General features: G+C 39.4%; 2 protein-coding genes across 5 annotated transcripts; both read left to right on the top strand.

Moving 5' to 3' along the window:
* The first annotated feature begins 1376 nt into the window (after window positions 1-1376).
* On the top strand, window positions 1377-5294 carry saal1 (serum amyloid A-like 1). Of its 2 annotated transcripts, none has more exons than XM_077596494.1 (13): window positions 1377-1524; window positions 1882-2078; window positions 2164-2262; window positions 2497-2580; window positions 2675-2754; window positions 2825-2884; window positions 2956-3071; window positions 3228-3390; window positions 3629-3711; window positions 3828-4013; window positions 4132-4289; window positions 4352-4444; window positions 4953-5294. In XM_077596494.1, the coding sequence occupies exons 1-13, from the start codon at window positions 1521-1523 to the stop codon at window positions 5028-5030; spliced, it is 1401 nt and encodes a 466-aa protein (XP_077452620.1). In that variant the 5' UTR covers window positions 1377-1520; the 3' UTR covers window positions 5031-5294. The 2 variants fall into 2 exon arrangements, with proteins under 2 accessions (XP_077452620.1, XP_077452619.1); XM_077596493.1 differs by having other exon boundaries at window positions 3828-4019.
* Window positions 5295-9983: 4689 nt separating this feature from the next.
* Window positions 9984-15133, top strand: tph1a (tryptophan hydroxylase 1 (tryptophan 5-monooxygenase) a). Of its 3 annotated transcripts, XM_077596912.1 has the most exons (11): window positions 10021-10236; window positions 11870-12001; window positions 12164-12347; window positions 12414-12514; window positions 12576-12643; window positions 12716-12912; window positions 12986-13121; window positions 13195-13321; window positions 13398-13493; window positions 13987-14120; window positions 14235-15133. In XM_077596912.1, exons 1-11 carry the CDS (start codon window positions 10147-10149, stop codon window positions 14407-14409), a joined length of 1440 nt encoding a protein of 479 aa, XP_077453038.1. In that variant the 5' UTR covers window positions 10021-10146; the 3' UTR covers window positions 14410-15133. The 3 variants fall into 3 exon arrangements, with proteins under 3 accessions (XP_077453036.1, XP_077453038.1, XP_077453037.1); XM_077596910.1 differs by having other exon boundaries at window positions 9984-10236; window positions 12164-12514; XM_077596911.1 differs by lacking the exon at window positions 10021-10236 and adding an exon at window positions 10643-10807 and having other exon boundaries at window positions 12164-12514.
* Window positions 15134-15283: the final 150 nt, after the last annotated feature.

The following is a 15283-nucleotide window of genomic DNA, read 5'->3' as shown; positions in this document are numbered from 1 at the left end:
TTATTTTGAATGCGAAGAATTTTTAATTCGGTGTCTGCGGTTTGAACGTAAAAGATGAACCAGAGCTGTAGTTTTTACATTGAACACACGTTAACTTTGGCATATTACCACTCTCAATGCTGAAATTGAGGAAAGAGATCAACAACTTTGGTAATGGTGTAACAGATTTAAGTATATTTAACAAATTAAACCATTGATGACAGAAATCTAATCTATTTCGACACTCAGTGGAAATGGATTGGACATACATTTTCTAATTACACCACAAGCGTAGACTTAGCCAGTGGTGTTTACTTGTGTTTTTATCATTAATTACTTCTTAAAAATAAATACAGTTATTTTGCACGGTCCCAAATCATCATTTCGTGGAAGCTCCTCCAAGTGTAAACAGGGTTTCAGCCTACTCCCACTACAGGACAGCTGTATGATGAGGACATGTATAGAGACAGACATCTTTCATTGTGTTGACCAAGGGAGGACAGTGGACGTACAAAATTTCCGAACATCAATTTTGATTAGGATGTGGACAATTCCTGACTTTGCAATTTCTCATGTTTACATTAGGATTAGCTTCTAAGCATTGGCTTAGAGAGTTCTTTTTTTCTTAATCAAAATGCTTTAAAAAGTTTGGGTATCAGATTCTGCTAAAACTCCCCATAGCAGTAATGCGTTTTTTGGGAGTTAATATGATTTGCTGTTTGCAGAATCTCTTTGACGTCACTGAGCAGGACAGACTTTCAATTAAAGACAATACAAAAAATGAAAACAAAAGTCAAAACTCTAATCAAATATAGTGGGTTTTCCAAACATGTAGAAGATCTGATAAAGTTCAATCATTCATTCATTGTCTGAACCGCTTATTCTCAGAAGGGTCGCGGTCTGGTGGAGTTTATTTGAGAAAAGTAATAATCATTTTTGTTATTTTCTGACATACTTTGTGAGCTGAAAGAGAGAGAGGGTCAGTGTAAATAATGTGAGATGGAAATTTGTTCACTGGTGCCAGCCAGCCTCGACCCTGGGGTTCTGGGTTCAAATCCAGGTCGTGTCCACCTCCGTGGAGTTTGCATGTTCTCCCCGGGCCTGCGTGGGTTTCCTCCGGGTACTCTGGATTCCTCCCACATTCCAAAAACATGCATGGTAGGCTGATTGGACACTCTAAATTGCCCCTAGGTATGAGTGTGAATGGTCGTCCATCTCCTTGTGCCCTGCGATTGGCTGGCGACCGATTCAGGGTGTCCCCCGCCTCTGGCCGGGAGTCAGCTGGGATAGGCTCCAGCACCCCCCGCGACCCTAAAGGATAAGAAACATGAGATGAAATAAGACATTGTGATTCCTTTAACATCACTAGACGGCGCTATCTAGTTAGACTGTGACCAAGACACACGAAGAAGAAAATAAAGCTGATGTTCTAACACTGCACATGCGTCCACTGTTCAACACTGAATAAGAATTCAACAAAATGTGTCACTTTTGATTCCGATGCTGCACGTGATGATCATCAATATTTCTATTGAATAAAAATGGGTGAGTCAAAAGCTTAATATCGTGGACACGCACCCGGAAAAGGGTTAGCTGGCTGTAGCTCAAGTTCTGGAGCGCATTGTTATTCATTCTACATGGAGTTTAACAGTCACATCTTACTTTACACATTTTAATAATGATCGCAAATCTATTCTAGAATAACATCCCCCACATTACCTCTAAATCTTCGCACCTCTAACAATATACGTGGTCTACTACTACGTGGTTTTGTTTGATAATGTGCATAAAAGATGAACTTCGGTTGACCAAAATAGTGTTTGCGACAACATAGTGTAGTCATTGTGCTCCTGTTGTCTCCAAGAATACTAAACACGTACTTAATTTCTTTTGTAATTTCAGATTGCAGTAAAGAAGGTACTGAAGATATAGCAAATGAAATAAGCCCACAACAGAGAGATCTCTCCCCAGAATTGGAACGTAACCCATCACCTCCCCCTGACGCATTCAATGGAGATGAGGTTGAAGATGCTGATGCTATTGGAGACACCGTATATAGCAAGCACTGGCTTTTCACCACATTGACCCGTCTCATTCAGGTGTCCAGACCTTTGTTAGTTGAGTGTGAATGATGTTATGATCTTAAGAGTTACAACTTGTTTTCCTGCTGAATCTGCACATCAGATGGTCACCAAAACTTCAGGCGACTCAGAAGGTCAGATGCAGCTGACTGATGATGAAGAAGACGATCTGTGTCGAGTTTGGGATATGGCAATGGATAAGGTGTGTGCTTCATGTTTCATCAGCAAAGGTTATTGACTTGGGAACAATTTTGAAATTTAATGTTGTAAAGGCAGGATTTCAAATGATTTATTTTTAATTGAATCCAGTGTGTTCAGTACAAATGTATGTTCCCAGTTTGGACTGGACTGTGTAATTTGGAGCCTGAAAATCTGTGGCATCAATGTGGTTTTCTTTCTTTTATTATTGTAGTGATTCTTTATTTACACTATGCAGGATGTGGCCGGTTTCCTGCAGGAGTTTAAAGCTCCAGATATTCTTCTTGGCGTCATTGCCAAATCTAGTAACCCACGTCTGACAGTGAGTGCTGATATATATCTCTTCAACTCAGCAGCATTTTTACTGTCATTTAGGAGCTCGCTCAACGTATTAAAGCTTTGCTGGTCTTCCTTAGGAAATTTGTGTAGGAATACTTGGGAACATGGCTTGCTTTCCTTCAACTTGTCTGACTCTTAGCCAAAATGAAGACCTAGGGTAAATGATATTATTGAAGATAAAATTTGAAGTTGTCATTTAAAAAAAAAATAATTTCGTTTCTCCACAGGGCTGTGCTGTTGGTTCTGTTTGGGGATACAGATCCGCCAACGCTTCTTGAGACCAGCAGGTTGCATATGTGCATTTTTGTGAGGCAGCCATGAAGGGCTAAGTCTAAATTTTCTCTTGTGACATCTGCAGGTTGATTCTGACTTGTCTCTCCCAAAGTGATGTCAGTTCTCTTTGGCTTGAGCGAATTCGACATCAGACGTCTCTCCGTTCCAACCTCCTGTTCATCATGTCCAGTTCAACCAACAGTATATTCCTTTATCTACTTGTTCATCCATTTTAGCAAGTTTACATAATGCCGTGTCTGCTGTACACGTATTTTACTGTTTGAAGAGTGAATCTGTATCTGAAATGCGGTTACGCAAGATACAGTCCTTCACCAACTCTTTGTGTCTGTTTTGCAGCCGACTTGCTGGAGAAAGTGGGCGAGCTCATTGACAAGTTGTTTGACCTTGATGAAGAGCTGATGAAAACCTGGATCACGGCTCGGCCTAATGAAGAGGACAATGATGGGGACAGCTGTCTGGATTTAGCCCCATGCCTTCTTGAGGCTGCCAAGCAGCTTAGGTACGAGTCACCAACTTAGAGCCCAATTAATATTGTTGGACTCATTCTTTTCGAGAATACTATTTATTATTATATTATTGCTCTTATGCCAACTACCAACGATATTAGACATCTTCTCAATGAATTGATCCCTTGAAAATGTCACTAAATATCTTCCAGAATTTCGGATGCACAGCCTGCAAATGTATGGGAGTGTTTTCATCTGTAATCGTGCTTTTAAATTGATCTATATTCACAGATCAGATAGTCCAAATGGTTTGGAGGTTTACCTTCATCTTATGCAACTCTTAACAACAGTAAATGAGGGCATTGAAATGTTTGGTAAGTAGGCTAAGTGCTTTTATAAGTCATTTGTCTTCAGCTGATGGCCAGTAGTTGCCAGTCAATGTACTACACTGAAAAGCCCTTTTAAAATGTGTCACATATGTTACATCCAGCTTCAAAGGAAGGTCCAGGAAAAGACGTATGGAATTTTGTGAACAAGGTTGTTTCTGAAGACCTTTGCCAACCAAATGATCTTGAAGTTATTCTGCAGGAGCAGAAAGGCACTTTGATACAGGCCTTTTCTGTCTTGAAAGCACTCTATGGATTCCGGGAACAGTGGGGAAGCAAAGATGTTACAAGTAAATGTAATCAACTATGCGGCAACTGCTAAATTCTACTGTATTTTTCCCCACTATAAGTTGTTATGGAGTATAGGTTGCACTAATTGTTGTTGTTGTTGTTTTTTTTCTTTTTGAGGTCTTTCTCTTGTCAGGACCATTTTGCAAGTGATACAGTCCCAGGATGAACATAGGGCTGAATCTTCTAAAAAGGATGATGCCCAAGATGAGCAGCTTCTGACTTTATCAGAGGTCACAAGCGAATTTCTGTCAGACATATGTTGTCAGATCTCCAAGGTAATGTTTAAATATTGTCAGTGAGACTTGGAGAGATTTATTATATATTGTCTTTTTTGCAGGACGCAGTAGCAGCCTTAGTAAAAAGAGGCGATCTGACAGAGAAGAATGTTCTCACGGCTTTTGGGAGTTTACTTCCCAATTATCAGACATCAGTAAGTGAATTGTTTTTCACAAAAATGTTCATATAGGCAAACGTGTCTGATATCTATAATATTGAACGTTTTCTCCCCTCTAAATCCTTTAAAAAGTAACCATGTCTTGTCTTTGAAGATGCTCCTCCACTATCTCAAAATTAGCCTGTTATTTTTTGCAGAAATCTAATATTTGGTTGATTAAAACACAGATATACAGTTGAGTTATGTAACTATGGCAGCGCTGCAACCTGAATTTGCACGCAAGCTTTAGCCTTATTACTGGCGAACAGTTTATTCAGCGGTCAAGTCATTTATTAGATTAAATACTATATGAAAACAATGGCATTAGCTGAGCATTTTGTAATATGTCATTAGTTACTCACCAACTTACAAAATATAAGTCTAGTTTTGAATTGTAGTCCAGTTTGTAACACTAAATCAATTTGTTCTTGCAACATTCTAACCTCAGGTTCTTAAAAGATTGACCGTTTGTGTCATGTGATCAATCTTTCCTTCCCTTTCTTAGTTTCAGCACCTGCTGCTCACGTTGTCCGAAACGAATCCTGAGTTGGCTGACAAAGTGAGGAAAGAGTTTCCTGTTTGATGGCCGCCGCAGGTCAGTGTTCAGCCATCGCTTGGACAATTCCCACTTTTTCTAGAAGCCTCTGTCCCCTCCAGACCTGCCCTTGTCCAAATACATAGCTTTCCGCCACAGAGCTAGCTCTATTCATCTATCCATGATAGGCTTTCATTCCTGACAAATCGACTTAGTTATTTTTAGTATTCCCATTTTGTTTTCGTTGTTGTGTAAAGGCTATTTTTGTATTTTCTGATCATTTTTATGATTAAAAGTGCTGTCTTTTTGGTATATATATCTGTGATTCATATCTTTTTCAGGGTGACAATTAGCACAGCAATATTTCTGTCCCTAGATGAGCGGAACAATTAATCAGATGCATATACCTGCCTTAATTAATGCAGTTCATTAAACATGAAAGGAAGACATACGACTGACATTGTCAGTCAACACCTGTTGCTTTTTAAAAATTTCTCTACCCAATGAAGTAACTGATGAGTGCATTTGACAGTTGGAGGCAAGTTAAATGTGCCAGAAACTTTCAAATAATAGGTGAGAACACACGGGAGGAAAAAATACACGCTAAAAACTTTGAAACCTCTCATCTTTTATTTCTTCATACATACAAAATGGCCTCCTGAGAACCTGTACTGAGTCATCTCTCAAAGCATATGAGTAATGGTGCTAATGCTGATGGCAACATCAAGTGTTGATGTTGAGGGTGACAGTCACTCAGTAAGGACAATAACGTCCGATGAAAGGCTAATGCCTAGCAACAATGAGCTCATTTGCTTTCCAAATGCAACATTTCCTCCACTTGTGCCGAATAACAAACTGGCCTACATATTACTGGCGTGCTTACGGGGGCCCTGTGAATATAGCAGCTTTTTAATTAAAGCTTGGATTGATATGTAGAACACTCTTTCTAATGGAAATCTGGAGATGGCAAGCATGTAAGCAGGGACACCGAAACGCCCTGGCTTGCGAATTCACTTCTCTCACGGTATAAGCAGAGCTTTAACTCGGCTCGTAGTGCACATCGATGACTGGGACATCAGTTATGTCGTCTTTGTTTGCATAAGGAAGGCATGGGCTGATTCGGATTGAAACGTGGGTGGCCTTTAAAGAAGGCTACGGGCTAGTGACTCTCACTCCAGCGGGCGCAGCGCCCTCGGGTGACACTCTCGGGCGAGTCACGTCACACAGATGAGGGTGAAGCACAGATGCTTCCTGCTGCCCCGCCAAATTTGATCGGCCGCATGCCAGTCTTGGTCGCTGCGCGATATGATCCGACGCTGCGCTGACAACATCAAGGTGCTGATCCGTGCAAGGCTGTCTATCTGATGCTGATTTCCAATGTCAGTTATTAACTTTTCACAGCCGCCCACTCAGTTCTTTTGCATTGTTTGACATTTCAGTCCAATATTTTATTTATATCTTGTCTTAAATTTAACTTTTAACTAAACTATGTGTACATTCCACGTGACTTTGACAAAGGACAATACATAGGAGGGTGGTTCATGCACTTGAACTCATTGCGAGCGTATTAATTAATACATGATTTATGACGATTTTTTTTTTATTCATGTCACAAACTAAAATGGACTCCCACAGTCCTACTCCATGTTGCTAAAAGTGTAAATATATATTTAAACTGATAGTAGTGAACAATCAGTTTGAACGTGAATCTATTTTTTACATAAAAATGCTTATATATAGACCTCCTTTTTTTATGGAGAACTTTAAGAAAAGGTTTTGTGTGAGTGCAAAAAATCAGGTGGAAATTACTCTATCAAACAGTGTAGAATGCATACGTGTTTGAATAAAATATAGACTACTCACAAAAGTTATTCCTTCATGAAAATACAATCAACTTAACTTAAACCATTTTTGGCACTGATTGAATTAGTTTAAAAGGTCTACTTAAATACAATGGTTTGTTAGATGTTGGGTTTCTGTGTAATGTCCTGAGTCGTCGTATGTTGAGCTTTGGAGGAAAAGTAAGGATCAAATAAGTGTTGACCAAGTAGAAGGACAGGTATACGTGATGCAGGAGGAATAATGAAGTGTGAAAGAAGACGTCAGCAGTGTCATGTGTGCTTTGATTCCGAGGCCTTGCCTATTCACAAGCACCTGGTCAAGGCATGCTCATAATGAAGCATGATGCTTTTGGACATAATCAAAGCCCCCTTCAGCTTGTCCGCTGCCTTCTCTGGCCTCCTCGTTCTTGTGACGTGGGACTGAAATTTCTTTTAGGTTTTCTTAACGAAAAAGCGGGCATTTCTGGTTGGATGCGGATAAATGAGAATATGTACTTAAATCACACAGAGTCATTGCAAATTGAAAGATTTTGCACTGTAAATGAGCTAGGAAGTACATTTACGTTTCCCCGTTTGGACATTCATCTTTCTTTGTTCGTGTTAATATATATTGTATCACAATATATTTTAACATAATTTTATTTCATTTAATGCTCCCAGTATATCTATAATATAAAAATGGGTGAGTATTAACTCACTGCGACCCTTGACATGACTAGACAATGAAGTGGATGAGTTAGTTTATAATTCTGGACCAATACATTGTGAAAATGGAAAATCAAATTATCCGAGCTTCAACATGTAGTTTTAATTCATTTTGAGCCTTGACTTAAAAAAAAAGAAGAAAACAAAAAAGAATGCTTGATTAAAAAGGAAAACATAATATGATGCACTTACCTCATCCCCCCCAAGAAAACTAAAACATTTGCGTTAAACTTTTGATAATGTGATGATCTTTAGTTGCTATTAATCTGGTGCTCTGAACGTGTGTGTGTTGTTTCCGTTGTAAATGTGGCAGATGTTTACAAGTAGAGCTGTGCTTTTTCTTTGTGTGCGCCGACGCTTGTCACCAAGTAGCATTATGTCACTGTTTGCTGGGCAGTGAAAGAATTGGAGATAATTAAGGAGACGGAAGGACGGGCACGTAAGCAGACCATTCATTCATACTTGTTAGTAGTTGGTTGATCCAACAAGAGCCAGGAAAAGAGTGGAATTTTCTTCATGGAGATCATGCACGGGACCTTTAGTTCACTGTGGTTATTCAAATAAAATAGTTAAAACTAAAACATACATACTGTGTTTGTCCCGAGCCAGCAGAACTGATGTACTTATGGCTAAGATATATCATCATATTTTACATTTAAAAAAAATGTCCCCGATGTTGGCAAATAGGGTAACTATTAGACATTCAAATAGATTTTTACTTCATAATTACCATACCATTATATTAAGCTATTTCAGATGTTGCCAACAAAAAAAAAATTAAAAGCTTGCCCGTTTATAACTGATTGTGCATATTGTTCAAAATAATTTTGTATTCTATATTGAATTTTTTTATTTTAAATTCGGTGTCATACCAAAAGTTGTGAAAATTATACTAAGCATTACTGCTATTCTATTAAAAATCCCAATTCATTATTTTACTCCAAATTACAAAATCATCCATGCGTTTCCACTAAAGTTTGAATTTATCAGTGTCACGTGTAAGCTCCATGACGCACAACCAGTCACAAACACACACACACACACACACACACACACACACACACACACACACACACACACACACACACACACACACAATCTTCAGTTTGTGTGTTGCAACCGAAAAGGACTGGACTATTTTTATGCAAATCCATCAAATTGGCATTCACAGAAAGTAAAATCTCTGCTGAGATCTTCTAATGGTTGAATGATGGGTGTATTACTGTGCTTTCAAATGTCCAGTCACATATAGTGAGATTTCAATTTGGAATGAATGTGTTCGGCAGGATTTTAAATAAGATTAGCAGTTTAAATCTCTTGCAGCTTGATGCTCAGACATGGAGTAAATCCACCCTGATTAAAGTACAGAACTGGGACAGGCTGGTGCTCAGACACGTCTGTGACGCGACATACCACCGGAGAAAGTAGTTCTCTTCTTAATGAATCTAATAGGTTTAACATGAATTTTTTAAATAAAATCAGGATTAACCAATCTCTTGATGGAATCTTATTGTTACTATCATGGAAGTGAATTTTGGATTCTCCAAAACTCAGTTCATAGCTGCTCTTAAAGCAACTCTGAGATAATGCAAGCAAGATCAGATCATGAAAGAACATGAAGAAGCACAAATAAATGAGATGTGCTTGACAAGACACCATTGATCCCACACAGCGATGTATTTTTTGGACTGCTCTTTGCATTAAATATCATATATTACAATAGGTGCTCACTTGGCTTCAGCTTGTGATGAGAGGAAGTTGGCCTCGCTGCCTCCTCGATTGTGTAAACTAGCTTTCCCTGTCACGGGTGACACAGGCCAGGACCACCTGAGACAGGCAGCATGTGCATCGGCCACATGTACTACCACAGATACAGCCCACCACAGTTGTCATCACATGGGCTCATCCAGCTGAGAGTGGCCGTGTAGCTTTAAGTTTCTTAAGTCTTTCACTCGTTGTAATTGGCCTTTTTCACTTACGCTAATGTCTTGATCTCATTAAAACACCCAGTGTGTTGGAGAAAGCAAAACACGTAGATTATGTGGTCATGTGCACCCAAACCCGGAGCTGCTTACAAGGCAGAGCAATGGATTTTAGAAGGGGGAAGGGGGGGGGGGGGGGGGGGGTGGACTGTGGATGATTGCACAATGAAAGCAGGTGGTCCGCACTAAAAATCCTCTTATACATTGACCTCCTTGGTTAAACAACAGGAATAGAACACATGAAGGTTTTAGGACGCCAATAGCAATCTATTGTTAAACATATTTGATCTCACTGTGATTTTTGTCCATATAATAATTCCTTTACATTGACTTCTCAACTGTGTCAAGTGTTTTTACCCCACCGGAATCATGGCTTTGTGATTGTCCTTAAATTAAAGATGATCATTCCCCCCACCCAAATTACGCGAGTGATGTTGCTCTTTTTCATTTGCTGCTGTCCCTGAGATTATTGCTCTCCTGAGACCCCTCCTTTTTTCTCGGTAGTTAAATAGCAATGCGTGCTGCTCCTCAGGGTTACACATTCTACTTTACATAGAAGGGGTGACATAGATAATCCACCTGCAACCACTCTATAGGTAAAGTAGAGGTGGGGGAAAAACCTAGCTGCTATTTGAAATGTACTCCAACAGGATCGATGGACCTCGAAGGGGGAGATCGTTTGACTCCATCAACATTGCTTATGAAGAAAAACTACTTAACAATGAGGTACTCATTTTTTATTGCTAATTTTCACATATAAACAAGCCTTCACCGGTGCATGATATTCATTTCTCTGTCTAAAAAGGATTTCTTTTTCAAAAAATGTTGCTTTTGTATAGTAATTTGCCCCAAAAGATATGAACTTTTTTATTTAGAGATAAATTATTTAGAATATTCTTGCAAATTACATAGTGGCTTTTTTCAACATAGGTTTTACAGTAAGATTAATAGGTTCATGAGTAGTTGAACCTAAATCCTTCTGTTTTTTGTGAACCTTTCATCAAGTGTGTAATATATAAACGTGTTTGTAAGGAACAAACATTGGGTGGGAAAAGGTGTACTGCCTGCTGAGATTTCAGCCCACTAGGGGTTAATAATAGGCTTTCCGGTACTCTAAATGCGATTGCTGTAAAGCCATTCGAGGAAACAGAGACAGGTTCATCTTGGTTAAACCAAGTCGCAAAGAGTTGACCCTGAGCAGATTGATCCAGTGATGTTTTCAGGGGCTGCACAGATATGGATCCACCGAAAAATTCTCACTCGGGTGGTCTGTGCTACACTTGAAAGACGAAATATGGTAGGCGGCACCTTAGGGCGAACAACTCTTGTGGGAAAATGCGCGCATTATTTGAGAAGAATCTTTCCAATTTACATCTCTTTGAATTTTAGTGTGATCTTAATGTTGTTTTTGATGTTTTAAATTATTTTTTATTTGATACCAGTATGTCAATGGTTACCTTAGCGGGATTAAAAAGAATGTTCCCGTGCGTGAGCATACGTGCGTCAACGTGAGGTGACTGTCCAAGGTTCTGAAATGGAAGTCTCGTGACATTAATCTCATATTGCGTGCACACCTTCTCTGTCTGGCTGAGGCATTGACATACTTAACATTGGCTGTTATTGGCATGCGGGTACGCAATTGAAGTGATTTGAAAAAAAGGGACCATGTGCTAATGCTTTTTTTGCAAGATGTACCTGGGATTTTTGGATGGTTAGATGCGAATAGGTGATAGCTTGTTGTGCTTTGGAGGTACATATTTAATTATTCACTAATAGCTCAGTTAGATGTAGACTATTCAGAGAATATGTTTTGTGTTAGTTATGTAAAAAAAATAGATTCGAACTGTTCACAGTTCAGTTACATTGGACATTTCTGTCCAAAGCTCTCAATTTTTTCGTTGTTCTAGAAGTACGGTTAAGTTCCAAGACATGCGCTGCTTATTCAATTGGAGCTATTTTATTTTCGTTAAACAAAGGGGAAATTGTTAATTATTTAAGAAGATTAGTCAAAAGGCATTTTATTCAGGCTTCAATTAATGAAGAAAATCGGTATTTTTACTGATATAGTATACAAGTCAGGTAAATAATCTGAATTTATTGAGTGTTTAAAATATGTAAATACAAAATACTATACATAGCAGTCAATGAGTTAGTACTCGTAATAGTATTAAGTTTTATTTTACAAGGTAAAATGAGTTTAGAACAGCTTCTCTTTTGCAATGGTTACCTAGGAAGGGAAAAACAAAAGTAGAGTAGGAAAGTAAACAATACATAACTCTGCTGAAATTACAAAGAGTTGACAATTTAATCTTTTATGATCGCTCCTTCTAAGGTAATTACGGATGACTAATGTTTTCAGATAAACAAATCAACGTTCACAAAAATAGAAGAAAACACTGAGAAGAATACGCCAGAGAAAGGCAGAGCAACAATTATCTTTTCCCTCAAGAACGAAGTAGGAGGACTTGTAAAGGCACTGAAACTCTTCCAAGTAAGGGCAATTTAATTGTTTAACTCTAACACACTGCCGTTTGTGCATAGTTCATTTCGTACTTGCGCAGAATTTATTTTTTTGTCTCATCGACACCTCGTTTCAATCTTAGTTTAACTGCAAGGTGGAAAGACCATAGGTGATTCTCATGATCTGTTCCAGCAAAATCATGTCAACCTCGTGCACATCGAGTCCAGGAAATCCAAAAAGCGCAACTCAGAGTTTGAAATCTATGTGGACTGTGACAGCAACCACGAACAACTCAATGAAATCATCCAGCTCCTGCGCAAGCACGTGAACGTGGTGGAAATGGAGACACTCGATAATTCCTGTCTACAGGAGGAAGGTAAGAAAGCATCTTTCAGGATGTGTGTTGTCATCCTATTTCTGATTCACAGAACTCTATTCTCAGATATGCATAAAGTACCGTGGTTCCCAAAGAAAATATCCGACCTGGATAAGTGTGCTAATCGTGTCTTGATGTATGGATCGGATTTGGATGCTGACCATCCGGTGAGACCGAGTTCTCTTGTCAAATTCTCTTCACAAGTCCTCATTAATTTTTTTCCATCAGGGTTTCAAAGACAATGTCTACCGCAAAAGGAGAAAGTATTTTGCTGATCTCGCTATGGCCTACAAACAGTAAGTAAGCTGATTTTAGGAACATTCTGGATGTTTTTCTTGTATCAAACTGGGATATCCTACGTTCTACAGTGGCGAGCCGATACCTCGCATAGAATTTACGGAGGAGGAAGTGAAGACATGGGGTGTTGTGTACAGAGAGCTCAACAAGTTGTACCCCAGCCACGCATGTAGAGAGTACTTAAAGAACTTGCCGCTGCTGTCCAAATACTGTGAATGTCGAGAAGACAACATTCCCCAGCTGGAAGACGTCTCTCGCTTCCTCAGAGGTCGGCTTCATCTAATCTGGATATGACATATTGATTTTGAATTGTTCATTTCAAAAAAGTTTGTCTTCTTCAGAACGCACGGGGTTTACCATCAGGCCCGTGGCTGGTTACTTGTCACCTCGTGACTTCCTGGCCGGATTAGCCTTCCGTGTTTTCCACTGCACCCAGTATGTGCGCCACAGCTCTGACCCTTTGTACACCCCTGAGCCGTGAGTATTAGACAGCACGCAAATGGGAAAAAGAAAGCAGTTATTCATGCAAAACTGCCTTGCTGGTACCTAGAGACACGTGCCACGAGCTGCTGGGTCATGTCCCCCTGCTGGCTGAACCCAGTTTTGCACAGTTTTCCCAGGAGATCGGCCTGGCGTCACTGGGCGCCTCGGACGATTCTGTTCAGAAATTGGCCACAGTGAGTGAACTTGCTGAAGTCTGCAATTCATCCAGTGCTGACTCTATTTTAGTGACATTTATTTGGTTTGTGTCAGTGTTATTTCTTCACAGTGGAGTTTGGCCTATGCAAACAAGAAGGGCAGTTAAGGGCATATGGGGCTGGACTGCTGTCATCCATCAGTGAGCTTAAGGTAAAAAAAAAGTGCACTAAATGAACTAAATAGTCATTCATCCATTCATTTTACGAATTTCCTCACAAGGGTTGGGGTGCTGGAGCCTATCCCAGCTAACTAAGGGCACCAGGACAGCCAGGTCAGCCATTTCGCAGGGGACGAGGAGACGGTCACACTCATAATTAGTGATCAACCAAAATGTTTTGGGGATGTGGGAGGAAACCGGTGTACCTGGAAAAAAGCCACCCTAGCTTGGGAGAACATACAAACTCCACACAGTGAAGACCCATCTGGGATCGAACCCCCTGACCCCAGAACTGTGAGACTGACGCATTAACAACTTGGCCTCCAGACCGCCACCAGAAATTCAATTATGAATAATTTTCTCTAAATTACTGATAAATATGTTAACAAAACACTTGTAACAACATTCTAGATGACAAGAAAAAGTCCTCTTTTCTGAATCCCAACAATCTGATTCATTCTGAAAAGCATTTTTTTTCTGTTGCAGCATGCACTTTCTGGAAAATCAAAGATCATGCCATTTGACCCCAAAGTAACATCCAAACAAGAATGCATCATTACAACATTTCAGGATGTTTACTTTGTTTCGGACAGCTTTGAGGAGGCCAAAGTCAAGATGAGGTAAACATAATCTCTTTTCAATTCTTCATTCAAGTACATTTTAAAACTGACACGATGATGACACCCGATGTTGCGTTTGTCATGAGTAAAAGTACTTGATCTTACTTCTTCCAGGGAGTTTGCCAAGACCATCAAGCGTCCCTTCACAGTACGGTATAATCCTTACACCCAGAGTGTGGATGTCCTTAAAGACACCCCCAGCATCAACAGCGTTGTGGAAGAACTCAGACATGAGCTCGACATCGTGGGCGATGCTCTGAACCGCCTCAACAAGCAGCTTGGAATCTGAAATTTAGAATCTCGCCTGCAGTCCATCTGTGTCACACCCACAAGTACTGCTTTAGATATGCTGCCTATGTATCATCTTTGTCATTGCAAGGAATTTGCTCTAATTTGGGCAAAAACACCCTTTTGTCCCTTCTGAGTCGTACATGGCTTCCTCAGTGTACTACTACTGTATGATATCAGTAAATCGCACAAATTCACCTAATTGGCTTTCATCCTGCGAACTGTTCTTTTGTGGAAAAACAAAAATCTTGTCACTCTTGTTGTCCAACCTGTTGTTGTATATGATCTTGTAATGTTTTTTGTATTGTTTTGTTCCATTATCCAATGAATTGTCCTCACGTCAATGATTACATATAAAATGTACCTTTGTATTCTTATCGTGTATATATCATGTTATTTTTTTTCTTGCGTATTATTGAGGGAAATCATACTAGTAATGTTATGAAGGTATTTTGGCCATTATGATGACATTCCCACTTTTTTCTCCCACCCATCCCAAATTTATTCTAACACCTAAGGATAAAATAGGTACAACTACAGCACTGGTAAAATCAAACATATTTTTCTACAGATCAATAAACAGCATAACTATGATATTTATGCAAATATTTGTTTGGAGTGTACTTTTAATCAGGTATGAAGTTGTAGTTTGGATTGTCTGTTAGATCTATAACTCCTTTGTATATTTGTATTCATTTTGCTGTATTAAATGAACAGTGTTGGCATTTTTTATTACTACTATTTTCTTCTTCTTCCAATTTCAGGACAGGATCGGGTGTTAAATAATAAAAATCTAATACTACTAGTACAATCTGACAGACAGTTGAAAACAGAAGCCGTAAGGCAAAAAGGTTTTATAGTACGACAGTGTCGCG

Source organism: Stigmatopora argus, chromosome 3 (assembly GCF_051989625.1).
Source record: "Stigmatopora argus isolate UIUO_Sarg chromosome 3, RoL_Sarg_1.0, whole genome shotgun sequence".
NCBI classification, from domain to species: domain Eukaryota; kingdom Metazoa; phylum Chordata; class Actinopteri; order Syngnathiformes; family Syngnathidae; genus Stigmatopora; species Stigmatopora argus.
This window is presented reverse-complemented; position numbering and strand designations above follow the sequence as displayed.

Bases quoted from the DNA above. Each gene is read 5' to 3' on its own strand.
- saal1 (XM_077596493.1), top strand. The intron at 2,263-2,496 runs GTGTGTGCTTCA...TACACTATGCAG, and splicing joins GGGATATGGCAATGGATAAG to GATGTGGCCGGTTTCCTGCA. The intron at 3,391-3,628 runs GTACGAGTCACC...CTATATTCACAG, and splicing joins GAGGCTGCCAAGCAGCTTAG to ATCAGATAGTCCAAATGGTT.
- tph1a (XM_077596910.1), top strand. From the start codon at position 10,147: ATGTACTCCAACAGGATCGATGGACCTCGAAGGGGGAGATCGTTTGAC. The intron at 13,494-13,986 runs GTAAAAAAAAAG...TTTCTGTTGCAG, and splicing joins CATCCATCAGTGAGCTTAAG to CATGCACTTTCTGGAAAATC. The intron at 14,121-14,234 runs GTAAACATAATC...TACTTCTTCCAG, and splicing joins GAGGCCAAAGTCAAGATGAG to GGAGTTTGCCAAGACCATCA.